Source organism: Eleginops maclovinus, chromosome 12 (assembly GCF_036324505.1).
Source record: "Eleginops maclovinus isolate JMC-PN-2008 ecotype Puerto Natales chromosome 12, JC_Emac_rtc_rv5, whole genome shotgun sequence".
NCBI lineage: Eukaryota > Metazoa > Chordata > Actinopteri > Perciformes > Eleginopidae > Eleginops > Eleginops maclovinus.
Window position 1 is genome coordinate 19,632,581 of NC_086360.1, and position 23,590 is coordinate 19,656,170.

A 23,590-nucleotide genomic window follows, 5' to 3' on the forward strand; every position below is an offset into this window, starting at 1 on the left:
TTACAAAGTATTGAAAAAATGCTGACATGTAGGCTAATAATATACAATGTGAACAGTCCAGTGAGTTCAGAAAAATGATATTCAATAATTAGTATGCAGTTTAAAACCAGGAAAAGACACCATTTGGACATTACAATATACAAAATGCAGGACATGCTGTGTAATCTCACAATATCCCTATACAATTGATATAATGTCCAGACCTAGTCCTAGCCCCAACAATTGTCACTTCATCATTTTACTGAAGAACTTGAAAATAAAGAAAATGCAGTGGTAGAATGTAAATAAGTAGGCTATATTTACTAAAGTACTGCACTTTCAGTAAGTGCAATTTGAGGGGGTTTTACATAACTTGATAATTTGACTCCACTAATTCATTCTGAAATATTGCAGTTTTACTTTAGTTACTGGTTGCTTTACAAATGACACATTTGTTAAAAAACAAAACAAGAGTTTATCAAATCTTTCCCCTAGTACTCAACAAGATGCAAGATGTTACAAATGAAACTAGACAGCTCTTAACAACTTCTGATGGACTGATAGAGAATGAATTGGCATGATACACGTTGAAACAATTGTCTATTTTATTTTGTGGGTGTTCTTTTGCAGCTAACACTGATACTTGCTTTTTCTTGAATAACATTTTCAATGCAGAACTTTTACTTCTAACGGAGGATTCTTAGGCTGTAGTATGAGTAAGTATATTTAAGTAAAGGATCTGAGTAGCACCACAGAGTAAATGTCCTTAATTACATTCCACCGCGGTGTGTTGTTGTTGTGGGGGTAGTTCTGAAGAGCTCCATGGTTCACGCCTCTCCTCCTCTCCCAACCGTGTGCGCCCTCCTCTCCCCTCCCCGCTTACAAGTCATGATGGCGGAACTGTAGAGTTTAGGACGAGCAGGAGTGCACCGCCCGTCCGCGTTTGGCAATTGTATATAGTTATTTATTTATTCAGACAACTTCACATCCTCCCCCGACATGACCCGTTGGATTCCTACTAAAAAAGAGAAGTACGGAGTCGGTAAGTTTTTTAAAAGCAGCTTGGCGTGTTTTGTGAGTGGAGAGCTCACCGAGTAAACTCCCAACTAAACTTCAGGGGAAAGGGGAGTCTGAAGTTAGGAAACATTGTAAGGTTTTGTTGTTATTGGTGGTACATGGTTGGTATTGACAACGTAGCCCGAAGGGGTTTCTTAAACTTGCTTATGACATAGTTTGTGATTTGCCCTCCTTGTTGTCCTGGCGAGCCAAGGTATTTGGTTGTAGTAAAAAGTGTCCATAATAGGTGGTGAGTACAAATGGAAAAGAGCCAAGAGTTCAATGAGCATACCAGGGATTCCTGTACTTGACGAAGTTTCTATGAACTTTAATAAATCCTCATTTTGCTGTAAGAGCAATGACTTTATTGTCAGCACAGGTTGGCACGGTCATTGGTTACCGTACTGACTCACCGCTAAATCTGTGCTACAGACACTTTTACAGACAGTGTTTCCTGGTGGGAAGCAGATGTGTTAAAAGAGGAGCAACCTTGTGTGAATACACCTAGTCCAAATGGAGTATGTGTAAACCATAGCCCAGGGTTATGAATATCTTGCTCTAAACTGGATTCTTTATCTTTAAAGCAAGTGTTGTGTCCTCTGTTGCTGTTGTGACTAAAATCATTACAACACACTTTCTTTTTTAGCAGGTGTTTTTTCGGATGTGAATCCTTTCAGATCCCTGTATGGCGTTCTAAGGTTTTGATCTGCGTGCTTGTGTAGACGGTGCCATTCTCCTGCCATTCGCTTCAGAAACGGGGCAGGTGTCACCAGAACTGTACTTAATCCTTTAAATGCTATCGGACCCTGCACAAGGTCCTACATTTTTAATCCGATTAGGCAACCCAGGCTGTGCCAAAATTCAGACAACTACATTTTCAGAAGAAAAAGGAGGTTTCTGATAATATCAATTATATCATTCTAGCTAAAAGGGAAATGTGGATAATGTGGGGCTTAAGATATCACAAGGGAATTTGTGACACCATCACAAAAGGATAGCTTTCCCTTTTTATATATCCTGAAGAGTCTCAAATAAATCATTGAAATCAGCAGGTAGGGAAGTTTTTATTTTAATTTACTGCATGTCTATTTTAACACAATTTGCACCCATAATGACATCAAAAGGCTTTCCAAGATTTAAAGGCAAGGTCTCCTTAATGAGTGGTCCTGTTATTGCTTGATTTTTAAAGGTCCCCTATGATGCAAAATGCACTTTTTGATGTCTTTTATGCATACATATGTGTCCCTGGTGTGTAAGTAGACTCACAAAGATTCAGATAATACAACCCTCTCTCTTTTCCTCTTACCCACATATGTTAAAACGGGGTACAACGAGCTGGTCAGGATTGGCATCGGTTATGACGTCATAACCGAAATGTGGGCTGGCTTTACATTGAACTTAGAATTATTGTATATATAATACATATAATGTCACTGTTCTAGTGGTAAACACTGAGAAAATAATTCAGAAATAATGCTTGATGTGGTTTTGAACATAACATGGCGTTTAATCGCCAGCTTCAGGTCAGCTCAAATTTAAAGCGACAGTCACAGATTCAGCACTTCAGGAACAGGGCTGAAATAGAGGGTTATGAGGCATGACTGCAATGGGTGATCTGTTTGGTATTTTGAGCAAAATACTTCACAGACATGTTTTGTATAGATATTACCCTACAATATATTGTTAAAATATAGCACAATATGAGACTTTTAAACAAACCCATATGAAGTTTGCCAGTTTAATGACATTGGGTATTTAAAACATTGTACATTTTTGACCAACTAATGCCCTTGCCAGGTAACAGTTATTTAGGAAGTTAAAGGGGAACTCTTTGCACAACAAAGTAAGGTTAACCGGTGTTGCTAAACACTGTTGTCGTTTGCTGCATGCTGTATTAGTTGCATTAGGTTGAATGGTGCTTCAAGCAGCAAGTTTCAACAAGGAAGAAGCATATGTAGAATTAAAAGGCGGAATATCTGATGCCTCTTCATCAATTGTTGTCCTTTTTGTTTGCAAAAGATCCCATATTGTACAAAAAGTGTATATTCATGTCTTTTATTTCAAAGCAGGTCTAGGTCTAGCTAAATATAAGCATAATATCTGTCCTTTAAAATGTAATAAATTGGGAATCTCGGCAAAACCTATACAATCTTTTAACACTACAGTGCTTTATTGGTGGAGTACCCTTCAAATACCCCTTTTTAAGAGGTTTATATATATATATTGAAATGCTGTGTCATGAATAATAATATGTCCACCAAAACATCCAGTAAAATAGTCAATTAGCAGAATAAAACAAGTATATGTGCATTGAATAAGTTGCATAATTTACCATGATCAACTTCGAAACAAGTTAAGTCCTAAATTGTGTGCGTATGTACACTATGGGAACTCAGATATAAGGTGAGCACAAAGGAATGTAAAAACAGCCTTGTAGTTTCTGCACAATAAAACTCAAACAAAGTTAAGTAACAATAAGCATGCAAACCGCTGAAGTCAGAAAGGCTGACTTATTCTTGCCCTCACTGTGGACGTGTGAAAAGGATTCTCAAGTGCTCATCCAAAACTCGCACTATGTAGTTTTATGCAATAAAGAACAAATACGTTTACTTAATTTGACGAGGGCTTAAAATGGTTTGCTCTAAAGGTGTCATCTGCTCTGTGGGTGTCAGTGTCTTATTAGCAACGAAATCTAAAGCTGTTGATGGGCAGACACCCTCTGTCTGATTGCAGCTGTAAAGATAAGTGTGGACCTTGTTCTATGTTTTGATTGACTGAGCAGATTGTTGGACGTTCAGTCATGACTTTCAAATCTCGCACACAAGTCTGGAGTAGTTCTTAAGGACCTTGCAGAAAGGCATTGGTGTTTCTTTCTCCTTCAGAAAAGGCAATTGTAATTTCCTTTGCAGCACAGTTTTTACTAGAATTAAAAAATGAGCCCATAAGTGTTCTAATTTCTCTTTTGCGCTATTAGCTTTGAAGTTAAAAATTAACTTTCTGATTTATGGATAACCTGCAAGGACATATTAGCTGGAGCTACATATTGTCTCTGGCTGTCTAGACGGTAGATCGAAGGCAAGGCCTTTATTTTGAAAGGTTTCTCCTGAGGAGAACTTGCTCAAAGACAAACTTTAATAGACTTCTTTTACCTAATGAGTTTTTGGATTAATACTGTACCCCTCCCTACTTCCAAAGCATTTGAAATATGTATGTTTGAATTCAGGTTTTTAAAGAGATATGATACTTCCCTGAATAGTAGCTAACTAAAGACCTTGACAAGTTTATTAAAATAACATTTTGTTCTAATACCGCTTTCATTGACTTTAAGCAATTAGTCCTAGTAATTGATATGCGTTATACAAAACTTATCGCAAAATATAAGTCATAAGTTTTCTCATAAAACGCAGCGTTTCAAATATAGAGACTTTATGTTTTTTACTGTTTTATATCATTGAATATCTTTGGGTGTTGGACTGGCATTTAAGACAGTCATAGACCAAATTGTTAGTCTAGAAAATAATCCACTGATTGATGTATAATGCAAATAAAGTCTCGTTTGTTGCAGCCCTAAAAAATAGTACAATTTTAATAGTTTGGTATGTTTGCTTACAAATCTAATGTACAAGTAAATATGATAGTTGTTATTTTTTTGTGAAATCAGAGTCTGTTTGTGTAGCATGGCATGTCTGCCCCATTTTTGGCTTCATCATTTCATTTCTTTCATGTATTTGATCGAGGGATTTTCATGCTAAAGATCTGTATGAACTCATTGGAGCCGTCCGTCTGTATGTTCAAGGATTGGTTGCTCGGCTCATCTATCTTGAGTCATATTATTTGCATGTGTGTTATCAAGGCCATAACTCAGAGTACTTGTTTTTGTTTTCCTTCACACCCAGTCAGTGAAGAGAACAATGGATTCTTATTGCAATGTGTTAACTGTGATGGGCTGCCAGCAGCGGCTCAAACTGTTCAGCCATAGTGCCCTTTAATTGTTGGCTAATCCACTTCCTTGATAAATCATTAAGATTGAATCAGACTGGCTTTGATTTAACATTAGTATGCATATTAACTTGAACCTACTCAGGTTAAGGCTTTATTGGAATTTACTGCAAATGCTTCAGGCTCAGTGTTTTAAGTTCAAGAGGAAGATAGTTTGTCTCAGAGCTGAACAGATGGGTTTTGCTGCCAGTGTTCAGACTCTTGCTTTTAGTTTAGACAGTGTGGCATCACAACACCCTCAGCCGGGTGCCTGCCAACGGCATTTTACCCCACTGTTGCCAGGCCCGGACACTGTCAAGATGGTGAATGGACCATTGTCACTCCCGGCATGACCAGAGCAGATGTCATTTCTGTTTTATTCGATATTGTTATGGCTGCACAAATATTTCTCCGGTGATGCCAATCCTTTTTTCCAAGACAATTAACAGAGTGTGAGTAACTTCTTTTAAAATTAAAATAATCGTTGTCGTTGAAAATACAGATTTGCAAGCTACAAATTATTGTATTGGAAAAAGTTCAGATCCAGCAACGCTACCCTAATGAGAAAACTAGCTTGGTTACCTAAAGCAATTAAGTAAAAGTAGTTCAAAGATCTTAGTTTGAAACTGTTCAAATTGACAATATACATGAATGATTAACAAAATATTATATAAAAGTCAAATGCAAAAAAGAATGGCAATAGTATACACAGGTCATTCATAAAGCAGAACAAATAAACACTATAGAAATGTTTAACGTTGATACCATTCGACAGATTTGAGCTCTGGTCTAAAAGAATGTGCCTGCGTTGTTACTGGTCAGTTTTGGAACATCTGACAAGTACAATCGTGTGCATATCTTTTTAATTGTGATAGCAGAATCTCTTTTTAATTCAATACAATAGCGGTCTCTCAATTCTCTTATGCGACTGCCCAACGAATGCATTGAAAGCAAAAGGGGCGAGGTTGGTAAAAGAAGCAAATGTAAAAAATCTTTCCTTTGCTTTAATGGTCAAAACTTGTGTACAGATGGTTTAATAAACTACACAAAATGGCCAAAAGAGTCTTTTTAACTATCCTAATCACTATACAAATATGCATATAGTTAAACTACCAGCAAGTTACTGTAAAGTGTAATTAATTTTCTAGTTAATTCAACCTAAAATAATAATATGCATGTTGTGTTTGCTCTAAAGACTTAAACTTGATGTCCATAATATAACACATATAAAAACGGGGGTTGTTAGGCAATATTTGTTTTTGTTTTGGGGGGAAAAAGAAGGTAAGAAATGCCTCAGTAGTATGGAAATGTTTCGGTATTTGTGAGAGATCTCAGAGAAAGGCATCGTTCACTTGAACCTTGCTGGTGATATCTTTACATCAAAATAGCTGGCATGGGTTTAACCTTACATTTAAAGCCAATAGGCTGTTTATACTGATGCAGTCTTAACCTGATTCCATGTGGATATGTCTGTCTGGGCAAATGTGTCTTTTCAAAAGCTATACAAATCTATCTGTGAGGAGGATGTCATGGAGAGAGAAGGGTACAACCACATTCAGTATTTTGTCAAGTTTTGGTATTCAGACTGGGTTGTGATAAGCCAAGCCAGTTGTAGCGTGCTGGGAAATCTAGCCTGGAGCAAAAAGCATTATCACCATGCAAGTCAGGACATAGCTCTCTGCTTATAGTTCCTCTATCTGACGATGAGATTGGCCGCTCACTATCGTGGCTCCCTCAAGTCTTGACAAAGACCGTTGCTACAGTATTGTTTGCCAAGGTTTCTCTTTTGCAACTTCCCGTTGGTTAAGTGTGTGTCTGTTTGCGTATTCTGGTCTGATCCCTCCCATCCGTGTCCTGTTAAGAGAGTTTAAGGACAAGGAGTCGCCTCCAGGAAATGTTAATAAACTGAGTCAAGAGAAGGGCAGGGCTGGCAGGTGAGCCAGTTTGCAGAACCATGACCTGCAGAGTGTAACTATTGACCAAAGGCCACCGTGATATCAGAAATAAAGAGGATGTAATGCCATCGCCCTTTTTAGCTCCCCTCCTTTTTTTCTCTCTCTCTGAAGCTACCTGCTCTGGCACAGTCCACTGGAACATTAAACACTGCCTCAGGGCATCTGTTTCAATTAAGAATCGTCAAAAGACTTTAAAGGTTTGAGTCATGCAGGCCGGCTGCACAAGCATTCAGCCTGCTCTTACAAAGAGCGGTAAGATGAGGAATAAATCAAAGATCAAGATCCTCTCTGCATGCAAGTCTGCGACAAGACTTGCTTATTTTCCTGGGAGAAACTGCAATACTCTGATCCAGCACCTTTTTTAAGAAAAGGCCTTTTCCTGCGTGATTGAAAGGGGATTAGGGCTTCCTCTTTATCCACTGGACCTGGAGCAGTAACAAAACTTAGCAAACTGTCGGCTTAAAACTTTTTCTTTGTTAACAGTATTTATTGAATGTTGTGTGAGGTTCTCATGATGAGACAGCCCTTCTTTGTCCTTCAGCAATCTACAACTATGAGACCAGTGGTGAGCAGGAGCTGTGTCTGCAGGTGGGGGACACGGTGCACATACTTGAGAAATTGGAAGGTGAGCGAGCTTCAACGCACAACAGGCCCTGACACATCCCTCTTTCCATTTACTGAAGCAAGCTGACACAGGAACTCAAATGAAATGTTGAACAAACCAGCGCTCGATATACTATGCATAATAATGTAAATGAGACTACTACATCGTCCTCCAGACAGGGTGGACTGTCATCACTCACACCACTGTCTTGTGCACAGCCTATCCCTCTCTGTAACATGTTTCTCTTTTAATTAATATTTCCACAGGCTGGTATAGGGGTTACACACTACGCAAGAAATCGCAGAAGGTAAATGAGTCATTACCTTTTTATTATCATCCAACTAATGCTGTGATGTATATTTACTGATTGTACCTCATTGCTTCCTCAGGGCATTTTCCCAGCTTCCTACATCCACTTAAAGGAGGCTACGGTTGAGGGAACAGGGTGAGAGCACATATCAGTAAACATATCAGCGTGATGATAATCCACTTTGCTTTTGGTTTGCCGCCCTGCCTTGTCATTAGCCAATAACATATAATAGCAGTGCACTTGTAATTACAATAAGTGAAGATTCAGTAATGCTTTTTTCTTGGCCATGGAGAGGAAACCATCCCACTATTTATCATATAAAGAAATGCACTTGAGTCTGTCCAAATTATGTGACATGGTCTTTGAGTGATGAGCCACTTTTCCAATATCTTATTATTCTCTCCTTGTGGCTGGTAGCCAGCAGGAAATAATTATTCCAGCCGATTTGCCCCTGGCGCAGGAGCTCGGAGCGACTCTGAGAGAATGGGCCCAGATATGGCACAAGCTCTACGTGGTAAGTGTAAAACAGTGTCTCTTTTTCTACTACAAACACAAGGACAAAAGTGTCTCTACTGGGATTCACACTACTGTGACACATGTTGTTTTATACCTCTGGAAAATGTTTTGTTATTAGTGTCTACATCTTTATTTGACAGGCGAACAAGACAAACCCATTCAGGAGTGTTCAGCAGATGGCGTACAGCCTCATAGAATATCGATCTCAGATAGTGTCGGGAACGCTGCCTAAGGATGACCTTGTGGAGCTCAGAAAGAAAGTCACAGCTAAGATTGATTACGGAAACCGGTATGAGTCCTGCTGCCTTATTGTACTGCAACGGATGCCTTGTGGCATAAATACCATTGTAATGTTTTATTAGCTTGAGCCATGGCTCTAAGATTGTGCTTTTAAACTAAAGTGTTTGATCCTCTGTGCTTTAAGTATCCTGGGGTTGGACTTGGTGGTGCGAGATGAAGCAGGAAACACTCTGGATCCTGATTGGACCAGCACAGTCAGTCTGTTCCGGGCACACGAGACCGCCTCCCGCAGTGTGGATGACAGGATACAAGAAGAGAAGGCATGATTTTGATTTATTCATACTTTCAGACACTTTTTCTTCCCATAGTAGCTGGCCATTTTAAAATTATATATCTGTGTCCACGCACTGCCTGGGGCTCTGTTATTCTGCAGACGCGGCTTCAAAACCTGGAGATGAGGCGTCAGACCCTGTTCAGTACTGTGCACACCTACAGTCTTCTCATGAACCTGAAGAACTTTGTGTGCAACATTGGAGAGGATGCTGAGCTGCTAATGTCTCTCTACGACCCCGACCAGTCTGAATTCATCAGGTTAGCTCCTCAGTTTACAACTAATTTCACGTGTTAGGCTTAGTCTGTCAACTTTGGATCATTAAAGTATTATCTGACATACAAAATAAAAGTAGTGTGTTTCCGGCTTGATACAAAGAAACAATATGATTTTATTCTAAAATTGACTTAATATGACACTAATTGATTTAATAATAATAATAATAATAATAATAATGATAATAATAATACTCAAATACAGACAGCAAAATATAAAATACAGACAGGGCAGACATAAAAAGAGACATTTAAAATCAGGCATGTATTGGGGAAAGGGAGTAGCATTGATAAACAAACCGGATGGCTAAAGTGAGTAGACCAATCTGAATAGGAGAATTTTGAGGAGGTATTTGAATGTGTGTCTGACTGTCGGACGAGTGGTGGTAGGGAGTTCCAGAGCTTGGGCGCAGTGCAGCCTAAATACGTAGCACTCATGTTGGTGAGGCGTGAATCAGGGACCAGCAGGCCAGCATAGGTTAAGCAGTGGGAACGAGAGGGGGTGTACTACTGAAGGAAGTCAGTGAGAGACGTAGGGGCCAGGTGGTGGAGGGCTTTGTAGGCGAGTAGGAGATTTGATGTAATCGAAGTTAGACACATCACAAATAAGCAAAAGAGAAGACAAATATTCAAAAATATCATCACAAAAGTGCTTCTACTTTGACGTCTATTATGGCAAAAGTTACCAAGTGAAGAAAGTAAGTATAATTGGTTATGCTAAGGTTATTCGTTATTTTGTAGAATAACAATAATGGCTTCGAGGTTGTGTATTATTGTCATATATAACATATATAAGCGTCTTCGGCGTGCTGGTGAAAACAAATATTATTCTAAGCTTCTCAAAAATACTGGCAGCATTAATAATGGAAATTATAGAAAAATAAGAAAGCTAGAAAAACTCCTCTGTTGCTCTGGGACGCTTCTGCCGTCGACTCTGACCTCTGCTTCCTCTCAGTGCGATGAGAAGACACTAGACCTTTATTACAGCAGACATTTTGACATTGCAGGTGTAACTAAATGCATTAATAATGGATGTGTTCCCTCTTTAGTAATGCCAGTAAGCAAAGTGTTTCTGCCTTTACCATTTTCCTGAGAATGTGTGCTATGAGAAATGTCTATAGGGTTCAATAGAGTCTCACATTGTTGCTATTCCAAATACGCAATCATCTCTTGTGTTGTATCTGGTGAGACAGATAAAGTGATGCAAACTTCTTTTTTACATTAGTTATTTTCTATTTCTCCTGATGCCTTTAGATAATGTGATCTCTCACTGTGATTCTTATTGAAATTCCTGCAGTGAGAACTTCCTGGTGCGCTGGGACAGTATGGGGATGCCTAAAGAAATTGAAAAACTCAACAACCTGCCAGCGCTATTCACGGTGAGTGAATCCCAGCCCACTGCCTGTATTTCCTCTGCATCGGATTTAAACAATCCAGACGCGGCCTGAAATCTGTGACAAAGAAGCCAATTTGCTCCTGGATCTCTCTTAATTTGCTGAAAGTTACACGGAATGGCTCACATTCACGCCACATCTCTGAAATTTGAATACATTTGCCCCCATTATTTCACTGCTGTTTATGTTAATGACACCGTTTCCTGCAAAAACACGTTGAGCTAAGCTGCATGTAATAGTGTTTTTTAATGTGATAAAACCACATTCATCAAGGCAAAGAGCAGAACATTAATCAAGTATTTACTTCCTCAAAGCACACAAGGCAAGACACCTTCGACTTGAAGAGCCTCCAGGAAAACAAACACATAAAGAAGCTGGGATATGTTTGAGGGTTTTACTGCATGCTTTTATTATGTAATATTTGCCATCTGGTCTGCATGAACAAAATAACAGGCTAGAGTTACACAGAGTCAACTTCATTTGTTATGTAATGCACCTCGTCACCATTTAAAAAATCCTCTTTATTTTTCTTCGTTTGTGTCCAGGACCTGAGCAGCAGTGACTTGATGCGACAGCGCCTCTTCCTCGTGTGTCAGATCATTAGAGTGGGCAGCATGGAACTCAAAGAGGGCAAGAAACACACAGGAGGACTGAGAAGGCCCTTTGGTGTTGCTGGTGAGCTGCGTTTCAAACTTCCTAATATTTGTTTTGGCAATAGAAAAGTCTCAGGACTCCACAAAGAGAATTCCTCTCCTTTCTGGTGCAATATTTGCATGAATAGCTCTGTTGAGGTGTGAAAATGAAGGATTCTTATGCTGAATGAAATGGGAACACCTGCTTCCTGACCTAGAAAATGCCTCCACTCCGCCTTGGCAATAAAAGTGGATGGAAATAGGTTTAGCACCCGTCTTTTTGTTTTGGCCGGATGATTAGTGGGTTTGATGAGGAATGATTTGCTCTGCTGTTCCAGCAAATGGACTGAAACCAGAGTCAGAAAGAACGTTTCATTTATAGTCCCATTTTTCTTAGCCAGGAAAAACAAAAATCACTTAAGGGAAAGAGCCGTGTGGAATGAACCATCCAGAGGTATTTGCAAACTGCAGATCAAGAGCTCTCATTCTGTTTTGCTACTTTATGCTGACTGTGTGCCGTGCCAGGCAACAGGTGAGTGAGATCAAAAACCTGGCTGCAATACTGCTTTTAGAAGAGTTTAAGTGAATAAATGTACCTCTTAGAACTAAAAATTGTTTTCTGTTTTGGTTATGAAATAACTGCATTGCACCTTGTATATTACTTTATCCTTATCTGCTGCCCTACTGTGATTAATAGCAGTAGAAGTATAGAAAAATAGATAGAATCATGCAGAAGGGCCCATTTCAGAATAATTTGTATTATATTATTGCATTATAATCTATCATTTGACGATTAATATGTTAATTTTGGAGCTGGTAAAGATTTGGATGACTTTAATTGATTTTAAATAATGCTATGTAGTTAATTCTATAACAATAGTTTATATGTTCTTGATATTTATATGAATCATTTAAATATGTGAAGTAATTAGTAAATCAATTCATCGGAACAATTTACAGTACGAGTACATACAGTATGTGTTGTTTTCAAGTACAGTACTTGATCAGATGTCATCATTTACTCTACAGCATTAACAGTGATCCTCCTTTGTCTCTGCAGTGATGGACGTTACAGATGTCGCCCATGGCAAAACAGACGATGAGGACAAGCAGCATTTCATCCCCTTTCAGCAGTAAGTTGAGTCCTTATCGTGATCATCCTTGTTTACTAATGCCACACAATGATAATGGGAAAGAATGGGAACAGGACTTGAGTTATTTTAGCTCACTGTGTTCGACATCAAATCCTTTTCAAGGACGCGGTTCAACTTTTTCTTTGTTGCATTTCAGCAACAAATATAAACATTTTTTTGCAGTGTTATCTGTTCTAAAAAGACAGGCTTCAAGGCCACGTTATCATAGAAGCTGCTCAATGGTGGGATCAGGACGGTAATATGTTCATAGGGTTACTAGATGTAAGAGCACCAGAAATACCTTGACTGATTCTTGACATCCAAACACCATTTTTACCTCTAGTTGTCACAGTTCACTGAGTCTTCTCAAAGAAGCACTAAGTGAAAAACATGTTTTTGTTGCATTGAATATCAGGGTCTCATCACCTGTGGACAATTTATTTCGATGTAAAATATGGATTTCCTATTCTGAAGGGCTATATATTAAACCAGAATAGTTTCTGTTAGCATATATGTGTTGTTCCTGAATGACTCAACTTTTCCTGGACATGCAATCAAATGCTTTTCAATAAAAAGTATGTACCCTATAAAGATGCAAATAATACCACAAAACAATCTGTTAAACCTTCCAGCCCCGACAAATTCATTTATATTTCATTAACACTATTCATTATTATTTGCAACTGGTGATAATGAACTGGATGATTACAAATTTATTAAGGAAAAGGTCAAGCTAAATTCATTTCCCACGAGCAATGGAAAACACTGATATATTACAAAGATTGAAATAGCAACAGAGCACGGATATTTTTTATGAAACTTTTAATTGAATGTTTATTATTCAGCCATATAGAACATTCCCCAACATTGGATGATAAACAGTAATAAATAGAAAGATAGGAAAGAAAGAAAGAAAGATACATTTACCAAAAGGGGGCATATGCAGCAGAGCAGGGTGAGTTACAGAAAAACAACATGATGGCATTTTCGATGGTCCTTCTGATTCAGTCTCTGCACCGGCTGAGTTATGGTTTGTGGTTTTGCATCCTTCTAGTTCTCAGTTATCATTTTCTTTGCGATCAATGAAAGTATCTGCAGTATATATTTCTGATCTGTCTCTCTATCTCTTTAGCTACAGATCCTAATAAAAACAACAATGGATCAAAGGGGACATCCACTTTTCTATTTTGTCATTTTCTACTTTAACACTTTTCTAGAACCAATGAATTATTGGACAAAGTTTTCTTTTCAGATGCTAAAGCACATTTTTCTGAAACTCTGTTGCAAGTGCAATCAGGACATCAATCCATGCAGGGCAGTTCAACCAATAACGAGTCATTTGTAATTTGCAAAAGGCCGTCAAAACATTCAGCTTGTGATTCAGAAGTAAATATAAATAGGTGAGTTCATTAGCGCCTGCTTAAGTGACTTTCACCTGCGTGTATCAGCGCAATAGTCTGGAGCTATGACTGACAATATATATTTCAAACAAAAATAAATAATTTATCAAATTTCAGTTTTACAAATGAACAGTGTTAACCCTTATTCATAGAAACCTCAAGTGGCAGAAATGTAAAATACAAAAAGTGTTTGCTAATTTAACGTTAAAAAAAAAATATATATATATGTATATATGTACTGTATGTATATATATATATATATATATATGTGTATATATATATTTTTGTCACTCTAATACGTTTGATCTGTGTTATTCAATAACTGTTGTAGAAAACTCATTTTCACACCATGCATTATACAATAATTCGAGCTGTCAGTAAGCTATATTAAAAATATTTTATGTTACACAAAAAATGGTGAATGTTCAAGTGGTCTACTGTACCATAATGTGAAGCATGTCTCTTCCCTGCTCCTTTCCATCATGGGCTTTACAAATTGCTTGAAGTTTACATCAAGTTTTGTTTTATAGTGTACAAGTTTTCTTTTTATAATAATTGCCATAAGTGGAATAAACTAATTAAATATCCAATCAACCAATAATCAAAGCTTGTTGCTAATACTTATTGATGCACAACTTCGAGTTATTTGTACATATACAGTGCTCTTAATTTTGTATTGAAGCAATGAGATATGTATATACTGTTGGAGAACATAAATTGAGAATTTGAGAATTTCACATTGTGTTGAGAATCATTTCACAATTGTGCCGGAGCAACGAAGAAGAAATGTGATAAAAACATCTATTTGATCAACTTAACTGCTAATAGGCTATAAGTAAAAAGTGTTGTTCCCAATAAAGCACAGTTTAGCACTCTCTGTGTCATGGCTCTATGGTAGTCTTTTTAGGTGAGTGGGGGTCAGGGGGGGATAATGGTGCATCAGGAAAGCCTCAAACTGCCTCTGCAGCTCCTCTGTCCATTTGTTTGTCACCTGTCAGATGCTGGCAGCTGATTTTTCTCATACTCATCCTGACACTTTTCTCCCAGGATAGCTATGGAAACCTACATCCGTCAGCGGCAGCTCATCATGTCTCCGCTCATCCCATCTCGAGTCATCGGAGAGAACGAGCCGCTCACTGCGGTCTTCAACAAAGTCATTGCAACGCGGGAGGTCAATCACAAAGGCCAGGGTAAAAAGAAGCGCTCACAGACAGCGTGTTCCCCCTGTGATTTCAGAGGGTCGCTCTAAATGGACCTTTCTGTTTTGAGTGGAACACTTGATGTGTGAGGGGCCTACAGGGTGGGTTCTTTTGCCATCTGCCTTATTGAATTTTCTTCCATGTTTGCTGGCAGGACTCTTTGTGACCCTGAAGCTCCTCCCAGGGGATCTCGCCCAAGTAAGGAAGGACTACCCCCACTTTGTTGACCGCAGCACAGCTATCGTTAGGAAAATGGGCTTCCCAGAAATCATCCTCCCAGGTGGATTAAAGTCTTTGTTGCTCTACATAAACCATGGTCATGTTTGTTTTAATGGCTTACAAAGGCTTGAGAAGGGTTTATAACTTTTCAGCACATCCGTTTGATCATCTCTTGTTGTCCTTTCTCCAGGAATCGTGAGGAATGATATTTACGTAACATTGCTGCAGGGAGAGTTTGACCGTGGTAAAAAGAAGACCCCGAAAAACGTAGAGGTCATACTCAGTGTGCACGATGATGAAGGCAATTCCATCGAGGTAAAAGACACGAGTGGACGCAACATATCATCTTTGATTTCTAACCTTTCTGTAGTTTAGCCTCATGTGACTTACTGGGCAACCATCTCCTTACAACCTAACAACTATAATTCTGCTGTAAATGTTCCACTTTTGATCCTACGGATAGAAATGCTGGATTGTCGGACCACCACTTTGGTCCCGTTAAACTCTACCAACATTCATGGTCCCCAGATTATAAATTCCTGCTTAAATTGTATTAATTAAATAAATCAATTGTCTTTCTTTAAAAAGAGAAGATGATTAATACCAGATTTAACTAGAAAGCATAGATTTAAGATAATTTCCAGGGAAGTTACATGAATTCATGAACAGGCAACACCATTACATAAACTCTAAACTTTACAGAGAAAATGCACATCAACATATACATATCCAGCACTTAATACTTGATCTGCTGTCTTTTCCTCTTGCTCTTTGTGAGGTTTATATAGAAGTTTTAAGTGAGTTTCTCAACAGCCTTCATGTCCCTCTTTGACTTGTTCTAAATGTCGCAATTGCCCGATTTTTCCTCCTGTGCTACACTCAAGCCAAAATGTGTCTGGTAATTGTGGATTACTGCCTGCAAAACTGTTGACTTAACATCCGTCTCAGAGGTCCATTTTATTTTGAGTGCCTTGAAATCGAACACTGTATATCTAATCATATAAACTTATCTCCTTCCTTCAATCTCTGTAGAAAGTGATATTTCCTGGGGCCGGGTACGATGGCATCACAGAGTACAAGTCTGTCATTTACTACCAGGTGAAGCAGCCTTGTTGGAATGAAACGGTGAAGGTAAGCTTTTGTCAACGACCCGTAGGCTGCTTCCTATGTGTGATCGAACATGATAGCTCATGTTCTTTAATTACTCCTTCAAAGAACTCATTTCCCAGGGAGAATATTGACACAGGATGTGCTCTTCATACACATCTCCCAGCAGATTGCATTTCTTCCATATGTATAATCCTGTATTCACTTTAATTCCCTGACTTTTATCTCCTTCCTGCAAGGTGACAATTCCCATTGAAGACGTCTGCCGCTGTCACCTGAGGGTGATGTTTCGACACCGATCCTCCCAGGAGTGTGAGTGACTTAGTGTATCTTATTTTTATAACAAACTCCCACATGTAATCCTGCAACCATGTTAAACACATTTACTCTTGCTGAGTCTGTTCCCATGTTATGCTCCTGTGTGTACTTCAGCGAGGGATAAATCAGAGAAGCCCTTCGGTATGGCCTTCGTACGGCTCATGAGAGGAGATGGGACCACGCTGAAAGATGGCAGGCATGAACTTATCGTCTATAAGGTACTTTTGCTTGATTGTGGTTTTGAATGAAGTTAAGGAAACCGCACTTAACTTTAAAATAGGCAGGATATTGTCCTGATGTAATTACTCCCAACAAAAAAAATCAGTGCCTTGAATAGCTGACAGTGGGTAGATGGATTATGCATGAATCTCTCCTCAATCGATAAATATGAAATTAGACCTCCGTCGATCAATATGCTTCATGATTCATTTCACGTTTTCTGAATTTTTTAGGTTGATGTGAAAAAGGCGGAGGATGCAAAGGTTTATCTCACCTTGCCAGCGACTTGGGCTGAGGTGGTGGAGAAGGAGAAACAAACATCGAAGACGTTCCACCATTCAGGAGTGATTCCTGTGACTAAAGACAGCTTCCAGATAGCCACGCTCACCTGCTCCACCAAACTCACTCAGAACGGTACTGTAGGGCACTTTCTATTTATCACAATTTTCCAGGCTCTGACTCTGAGATAATTAAAAAAAGTTGTAAGTAATTTTTAAGAAATGAAACAGGTTCCTCATCAGCTAGACATGCAGGTAGATTTGTCGCCCCAGATTGCCCTAAAATTATTCAATCTGACCTGTATTATTTAATGTTGGTGTTGATTGATATAGATCAAATTAGATTTACATAGAACTGTCATGCTTTGGAAATGTATTTGAACAGATGTTGTCACAGCGGAGGTGATGCTTTTACTGATTGTTTTCGGATGTGTCTATTTTTCCAGTGGATTTGCTTGGCCTGTTGAACTGGAGGTCTAGGCCTGAGGATCTGGACCAGATTCTGCAGAGGCTGATGGAGGTCGAGGGAGGAGAGATTGTAAAAGTATGTCCCCCTGATTAAAATATGTAATACGTTGCTATATTTAACACAGGTTGTAAATGTTCCTTTTTTAATGGCTCCTTCTTAACAGCGTTCTTTTTTTATGCCCAGTTTCTCCAAGACACTCTCGATGCTCTGTTCAACATCATGATGGAGACTTCAGAGAAGGACACTTATGACACGCTGGTGTTCGATGCCTTGGTTAGTAGTTTGTCAGGCCTTAGCGACAATGGGGTACAAAACTTTTACCACACAAATGCTGCCGACACGTGTCAACATGAAAATAAACCCTGAAACTTAAGTGGAAAGCTGACTTTTCAGTGCAGAAAAATAGCAAATATAGCAAAATTGTTGACAGTAAATATGGTAGAGGATGCAATTTTGGAAAATCTTACAAACAAGATAGACAAATAAAAGACTGAAATTACAACTAACAATATGATACGTCTGCTAGTCACAGATAGGAGGCTCCTCGTCTGTGTGGAATATGTCTGTGATGTTGAGAAACATACATTCGATTGCTATTATTCTGTTGGAACCCATACTACCTATTTGTAGGGAGGGGGAATTAGGGATGATAATAAGGGTCCCAAGTAAAAAAAGGTTGGGATTAACTCCGTAAATGCATCTTCTTTCACCTTGGTCTTGGCTCTGATTGTGCGTGTTCCTCTTTTCTATACCCAGGTATTTATAATCACGCTTATTGGCGACATCAAATTCCAGCACTTCAATCCAGTCCTGGAAACCTACATCAACAAGCACTTCAGTGCCACTCTGGCCTACATGTGAGTCTTTCCTCTGTTTCCCACCTTTGATCACGTACACCCCTTCAAGCTGTTTATTTTTAGTGGGTCTTTGCTCTCCACCCACACACAAATTAGCTGCAAACCTTGATGCCTGACTCATTCAATTTCTCAGGAAGCTAACCAGGGTGCTAAACTACTACGTGGGCCATGCAGAGGAGTCCGTCCTGAGCGAGAGGCTCTACGCAGCACTCAAAGCTCTCAAATACCTGTTCAGGTTTATTGTCCAGTCCCGGGTCCTCCATCTCAGGTATCAACGCCACTTCCAACCAAGAATCCACTTTTCATATTAAACATTTGTATTCATATTATAAAAGTGACCTCTTTTAATGTGATGCCTGGCCTTGACTTTCAGATTCTACGGGAACAGTCAGGATGGTGACGCCTTCTTCAACTCAATTCGCACCCTTTTCCTGTCTTTCAACACTCTCATGGACAGACCTCTAGACGAGGGAGTGAAGATAAAAGTAAGTTGAAGAAGAATAGGTGATGTGCTTTTATTATAGCTTTTATTTTATTAATGTGTTTAGTTTCTGTAATATATATAGACCTTCAAATCATGTGGAAACAGTTGAAAATGAGTCATTTCTACCAAAATGCAGCCATTTTCAGTCTCATTAATCCACCTGTGAAAATGTGTTATGGACAAGATGTTAGAACATTTTCACAAATTATCTTTAAAATAAGTGTGGCATCCCTGTTGGCAGTCTCATTTAGGGGTATAAAAACCTTGGTAAAAAGCTTGTTTAACTAAAAAAAAAAACATCCCTCTGCTCCTTATGAGACCTGATTCTGTTGTTTTTCAGGGAGCAATATTGAAATACCTTCCCAGCATCATTAATGACATCCAGTCTGCGTTTGATCCCGTGGAACTCAGGTAACTACCCAGAGGATTTACACAGCAGGATATGATAATTGCCTTACTCTGTGCAAATTATCATATTTACTCCTGAACGAAAAGAGGAGTCATTCTCAGATTTTGCTGCTGTAAAATCAACCTTTAATGTGTACTGATCATTATTCGTCTGTGGCAGTAATTACTGGATGACAAATGTGAAAAGCATACAAATTGTCACACACTTCTTCTCTTTCATTCTCTTCTCAGCGTTCTCCTAGCGAAGTTCATTGAGAGCATTCCTGACTCTCAGCTTGTGCGTCAAAAGCTGGGCTGCTTGTGTAAAATGGTGGAGAGTGACCTTTTCAGGCAGCCAGGTAGGAGTCCTCGAGGCTTGAAAAGTGCATAATGACATTTCACACAAGATTAAGGAAAGAAAACTGCTCCGCATCACACTTGCATAAAAGTTTGTCAGGTCAGCTCCATTAATAGGGAATGTACTCTGTGATACAATGAGTCTATCCTCTGCTCACAGATTGTCGAGATGTGTTTCTGCCACTTGTTACCGACCAGCTGAGTGGGCAGCTGGATGACCACTCTTGTAAACCGGACCATGAGGCCTGCGCACAGCTACTCAGCACGGTGTTGGACAACCTAGACCGCAAGGACGTGGTGAGGAGAATAGAGACACACAGATCATGAGCCTAAATGGTCAGACCACACAAACAACAGAAACAACCCATCTACTCTGCATTAGATGGTGGGTTAAAGCAGCTGAAATGAGCCCACCATGACGAATAGGGATACAACTCTGACCTCCATTGCCACGTCAGAGCATAACTGCTGCTGTGTGACACGGAAAGAAGCCACTTGAGGTGATTTGGGCTCCTCTTAAAAAGGTTTTTCTGGGCACGTCTACACAGAAAAAAAGGCCTCGAGCAGACCTTGAGCATGCTGGAGGAATTTTATATCCAATACAGCCTGGTAGCACCTAGATGTCCCCCTAGTAGAGGACTGATCTAAGTAGAAGACGTACTGGTTACACTGATTAACCAGATAAGCAGTTTGAAATGAAATTTCTATTCATGCTAATACTTTGAGCTTTTGCCTAAGATTTGAGCTATTTCTCTTAGAGATAGCTACATATCACAACCTTGTTTATTGGCTGATAACAATCGATACTGTCTTTTGCCCATTCTTATAAAACCAAGCTGTTAATAATGCATTTTATGGATGCATTTTTCTCAACCCAGCATTCTTGAAAACATCACACTCAAACTGTGAAAGAAAATATTATATATCCTTAAAGGAAGAATCACATATTCCACAACATGACTCGGTAATGCAACATTGCTCCTTCTTTTTATTCAAGTTGTTTCCCTCACAGAACCTTAAGCCGTTTTAATTGCTAAGCAGTGTTTCAAACATTCAAAATTAAATTAAAAATCCAACTTTGTGCAACATTTTCACACACTCAATGAAGCGTATACCTCACTGAGAGATGTTTGGAATAAAACAGAGTATTGGATTATGCCTTTATACCAACAATATCCAAATACAGTGATTTAGGCCCACATCGGACTGATACACATTCATGGTAATGGATCCCCACATCCCCCAATTTGTTTCTGAGATTTAGGCTTCTGCCCCAAAATGATAGAGGGGAAATGAAGGAATTGAAGCATTGAAGAATTGCAGCAACATATTTTTCCACAAAGGATAACTCACTGCGAGGCTTTTCTTTAAAACATCCGAAATAATGACAAACCACAATCCCTGAAAGCTCGAGGTGACATCTCCAGTTTCTTCTTTTAACTGACCAGCACGCAAAACACAATGGTACTTAGTGAACTAAAATTCAGGACAAGTCATTACAATTCAGAGGCTTTTATCATTTGTGCCATGTTTTGCCTGCAATATCACTAAAACAGTTTATCAGTTATCAAAATACTCGCAAAATAATTTATCTCATGTTTGTAAATACTAATCCTAAATATATTCACAAAGAAAACATTTGAAAGAGAAAACTATCCACAGTAACTTGAAAGAACAAAAAATAAATGTAATTTAGAAATGATCTCAAAACCTGGGAAAAGTGAGAATATAGGCTGTCATTTTTTCCTTTCTTTTTTGTAATTTGCTTGAACCCACCCTTTGATCCGGAAAATACTTGGCAGCGTTTCTGTGTGGCGGTGTTTCAGCGGGTAATTGTACATGAGGCTGTTCTGTCTGTGCAGGGTCCAACCAGAGGGCACGTTCAGCTGATAATGGAGCGGCTTCTTCGCAGGGTTAATCGCACCGTCATCAGCATGGAGAGATCCTCCCCTCTCATTGTAAGACACGCTCTGGTGTTACAGCTGAAATATGTCCTTGATGAATACATCCTCAGCATGCATTTTAATATTAATTACACTGACATCAACATACAGAAATAAGCTAATCTTTTAAGAGGTATAACAAAACACACGGGTAATGCTTTTCTTTTTTCTGGACAATAATTCATTGTGATACAAGTGATTAATAGTTTACTTCTCCGCGGCAGGGACACTATCTCGCCTGCATGACGGCCATCCTGAAGCAAATGGATGACATGCATTACGCCCACTACATCAGCACCTTCAAGACGAGACAGGATATCGTTGTAAGTGTCCTGGTTCCTCCCCTGCTGGCTACATCTTGTCCTGAAATATCTCATCAATAACAGGCATTAAACCACCCAGGCCACTTACTGCTTCTCCAGGGAATATTGGTTATAGACATTTCATGCAATGGATTGGACTGACATGATGAGGATGTCAGTAGCGGCTCTCCATTATGCTGTGGGAGCATCATGTGTGCCTGACATGTGCCTGTGCTGTTTTAGATTTGCTTACACTGGACTTTACTTTATGTATTTCTTCTTTGTGGGCTGGGAAAGAAATGAACATTTTAGCATCAAAAAAGGATTATGAAAACAAGATCAATTAGATAAAACATTTATTGAGCTGTTTCACATTGATGCCCTTGTTTTGTCTTTTCCTTTTTTCTTCTTTATCTAGCACATCCTACCTTTCCCTTACAGTAGTGCACTTTTCGTTTCACTGATCAATATGCAGTGTGTGAAGACATTTACATTAGTCCTTGTTGGTGCACTTCTACAGTATATTAAAACAAATGAATTTAGGTGTAATTTAATTTTAATTCAAATATTTATGTTACATTAAGTCGTTTTCAAGTGGTTGTGTAAGTGCACTAATGTTACTGCATAGTTAATAAAAAATGTTTGTTAATAATTACATTTATATTATGCATATTTATATATATTTATTTACTGTTATTTCTTACATTTATTTTATCATATTTAAAGTTATAGATGTTTAACTACTGGAAAAAGACACGTTTTTTTAGATTTGCATGTTACTTTCAAGGTTAATTATAGTGCAAAAAATCCTTGCGTTCTCAACATAATTGTGATTATAATTTTCCATAATCAGAGAGCCGTGGTGTGCATGCACTCTCAGTAAAGATTTTATTCCTGTGCTTCCCTCAGGACTTCCTCATGGAGACATTCATCATGTTTAAGGACCTGATGGGAGACGTGTTCCCCGCTGACTGGATGATCATGAACCTGGTGCAGATGCAGGTCTTCCTGAGGGCCATAAATCAGTACTCCGACGTCCTCAACATGTACTTCCTGGATCAGGCACATTTTGAACTCCAGGTGTGTCTTTGTCCTCCCCAGCCTGCATAGAGGTTACATTTCTTATTTAACAGAAAATCAGAAGCCAGTGTTATGAGAAGGTAATTATGGTATTAATATTTGAAAACCCTGCTCCCCTTGCAGCTGTGGAATAACTACTTTCATTTGACCGTGGCGTTCCTCACTCACAAGACACTGCAACTGGAGTCCTTCTCTCAGGAGAAACGAAATAAGATACTGAACAAGTGAAGTCATTTACATTTCAATAAAAATATTATTTCATTGGAGGAAACTTAATTTAATAGTCCCTTAATTAAAATTTGCCACAGATATGGAGACATGAGGAAGACTATTGGGTTCAAGATCGGAGATATGTGGTACAATCTGGGTGAGTGTTTTGCACTTTGTGATAACGCTTCATTTATCACAGAGTTTGTGGCAGTGTTTATTCAGTGCCTTCCAGTAATGCAAGGGGAATAACAAGACAATATTTTTATATTGTCCAGTTTCACGGTGTGTTGTTTTTTTGTTTTCCACATTATTGGATTTGTCTCTGTTTGTTGAGATATGAAGATGCAGCTTATTGCCT

General features: G+C 38.8%; 1 protein-coding gene across 4 annotated transcripts in view; it reads left to right on the top strand.

Moving 5' to 3' along the window:
- Positions 1-845: 845 nt before the first annotated feature.
- The window catches only part of dock5 (dedicator of cytokinesis 5), a 33,224-nt gene continuing 10,479 nt past the window's right edge, over positions 846-23,590 (top strand). For 3 of the 4 annotated variants that reach the window (XR_010166963.1, XM_063897177.1, XM_063897178.1), the window contains exons 1-31: positions 846-1,021; positions 7,510-7,593; positions 7,839-7,879; positions 7,962-8,017; positions 8,300-8,396; positions 8,539-8,687; positions 8,823-8,958; positions 9,072-9,229; positions 10,542-10,623; positions 11,184-11,313; positions 12,331-12,403; positions 14,851-14,993; positions 15,157-15,282; positions 15,412-15,536; positions 16,254-16,352; positions 16,568-16,640; positions 16,761-16,864; positions 17,099-17,279; positions 17,590-17,687; positions 17,796-17,885; positions 18,369-18,469; positions 18,603-18,737; positions 18,843-18,954; positions 19,294-19,364; positions 19,593-19,699; positions 19,858-19,994; positions 21,560-21,655; positions 21,865-21,963; positions 22,852-23,022; positions 23,146-23,246; positions 23,331-23,389. Coding sequence is in view for 3 of the 4 variants with exons in the window: in XM_063897177.1 (XP_063753247.1) it covers positions 979-1,021; positions 7,510-7,593; positions 7,839-7,879; positions 7,962-8,017; positions 8,300-8,396; positions 8,539-8,687; positions 8,823-8,958; positions 9,072-9,229; positions 10,542-10,623; positions 11,184-11,313; positions 12,331-12,403; positions 14,851-14,993; positions 15,157-15,282; positions 15,412-15,536; positions 16,254-16,352; positions 16,568-16,640; positions 16,761-16,864; positions 17,099-17,279; positions 17,590-17,687; positions 17,796-17,885; positions 18,369-18,469; positions 18,603-18,737; positions 18,843-18,954; positions 19,294-19,364; positions 19,593-19,699; positions 19,858-19,994; positions 21,560-21,655; positions 21,865-21,963; positions 22,852-23,022; positions 23,146-23,246; positions 23,331-23,389 (3,277 nt within the window). In the remaining variant the exon portion in view is untranslated. Of the gene's footprint in view, positions 1,022-7,509; positions 7,594-7,838; positions 7,880-7,961; positions 8,018-8,299; positions 8,397-8,538; positions 8,688-8,822; positions 8,959-9,071; positions 9,230-10,541; positions 10,624-11,183; positions 11,314-12,330; positions 12,404-14,850; positions 14,994-15,156; positions 15,283-15,411; positions 15,537-16,253; positions 16,353-16,567; positions 16,641-16,760; positions 16,865-17,098; positions 17,280-17,589; positions 17,688-17,795; positions 17,886-18,368; positions 18,470-18,602; positions 18,738-18,842; positions 18,955-19,293; positions 19,365-19,592; positions 19,700-19,857; positions 19,995-21,559; positions 21,656-21,864; positions 21,964-22,851; positions 23,023-23,145; positions 23,247-23,330; positions 23,390-23,590 lie in introns of those variants that run through there. The other variant, XM_063897179.1, reaches the window with a different exon arrangement.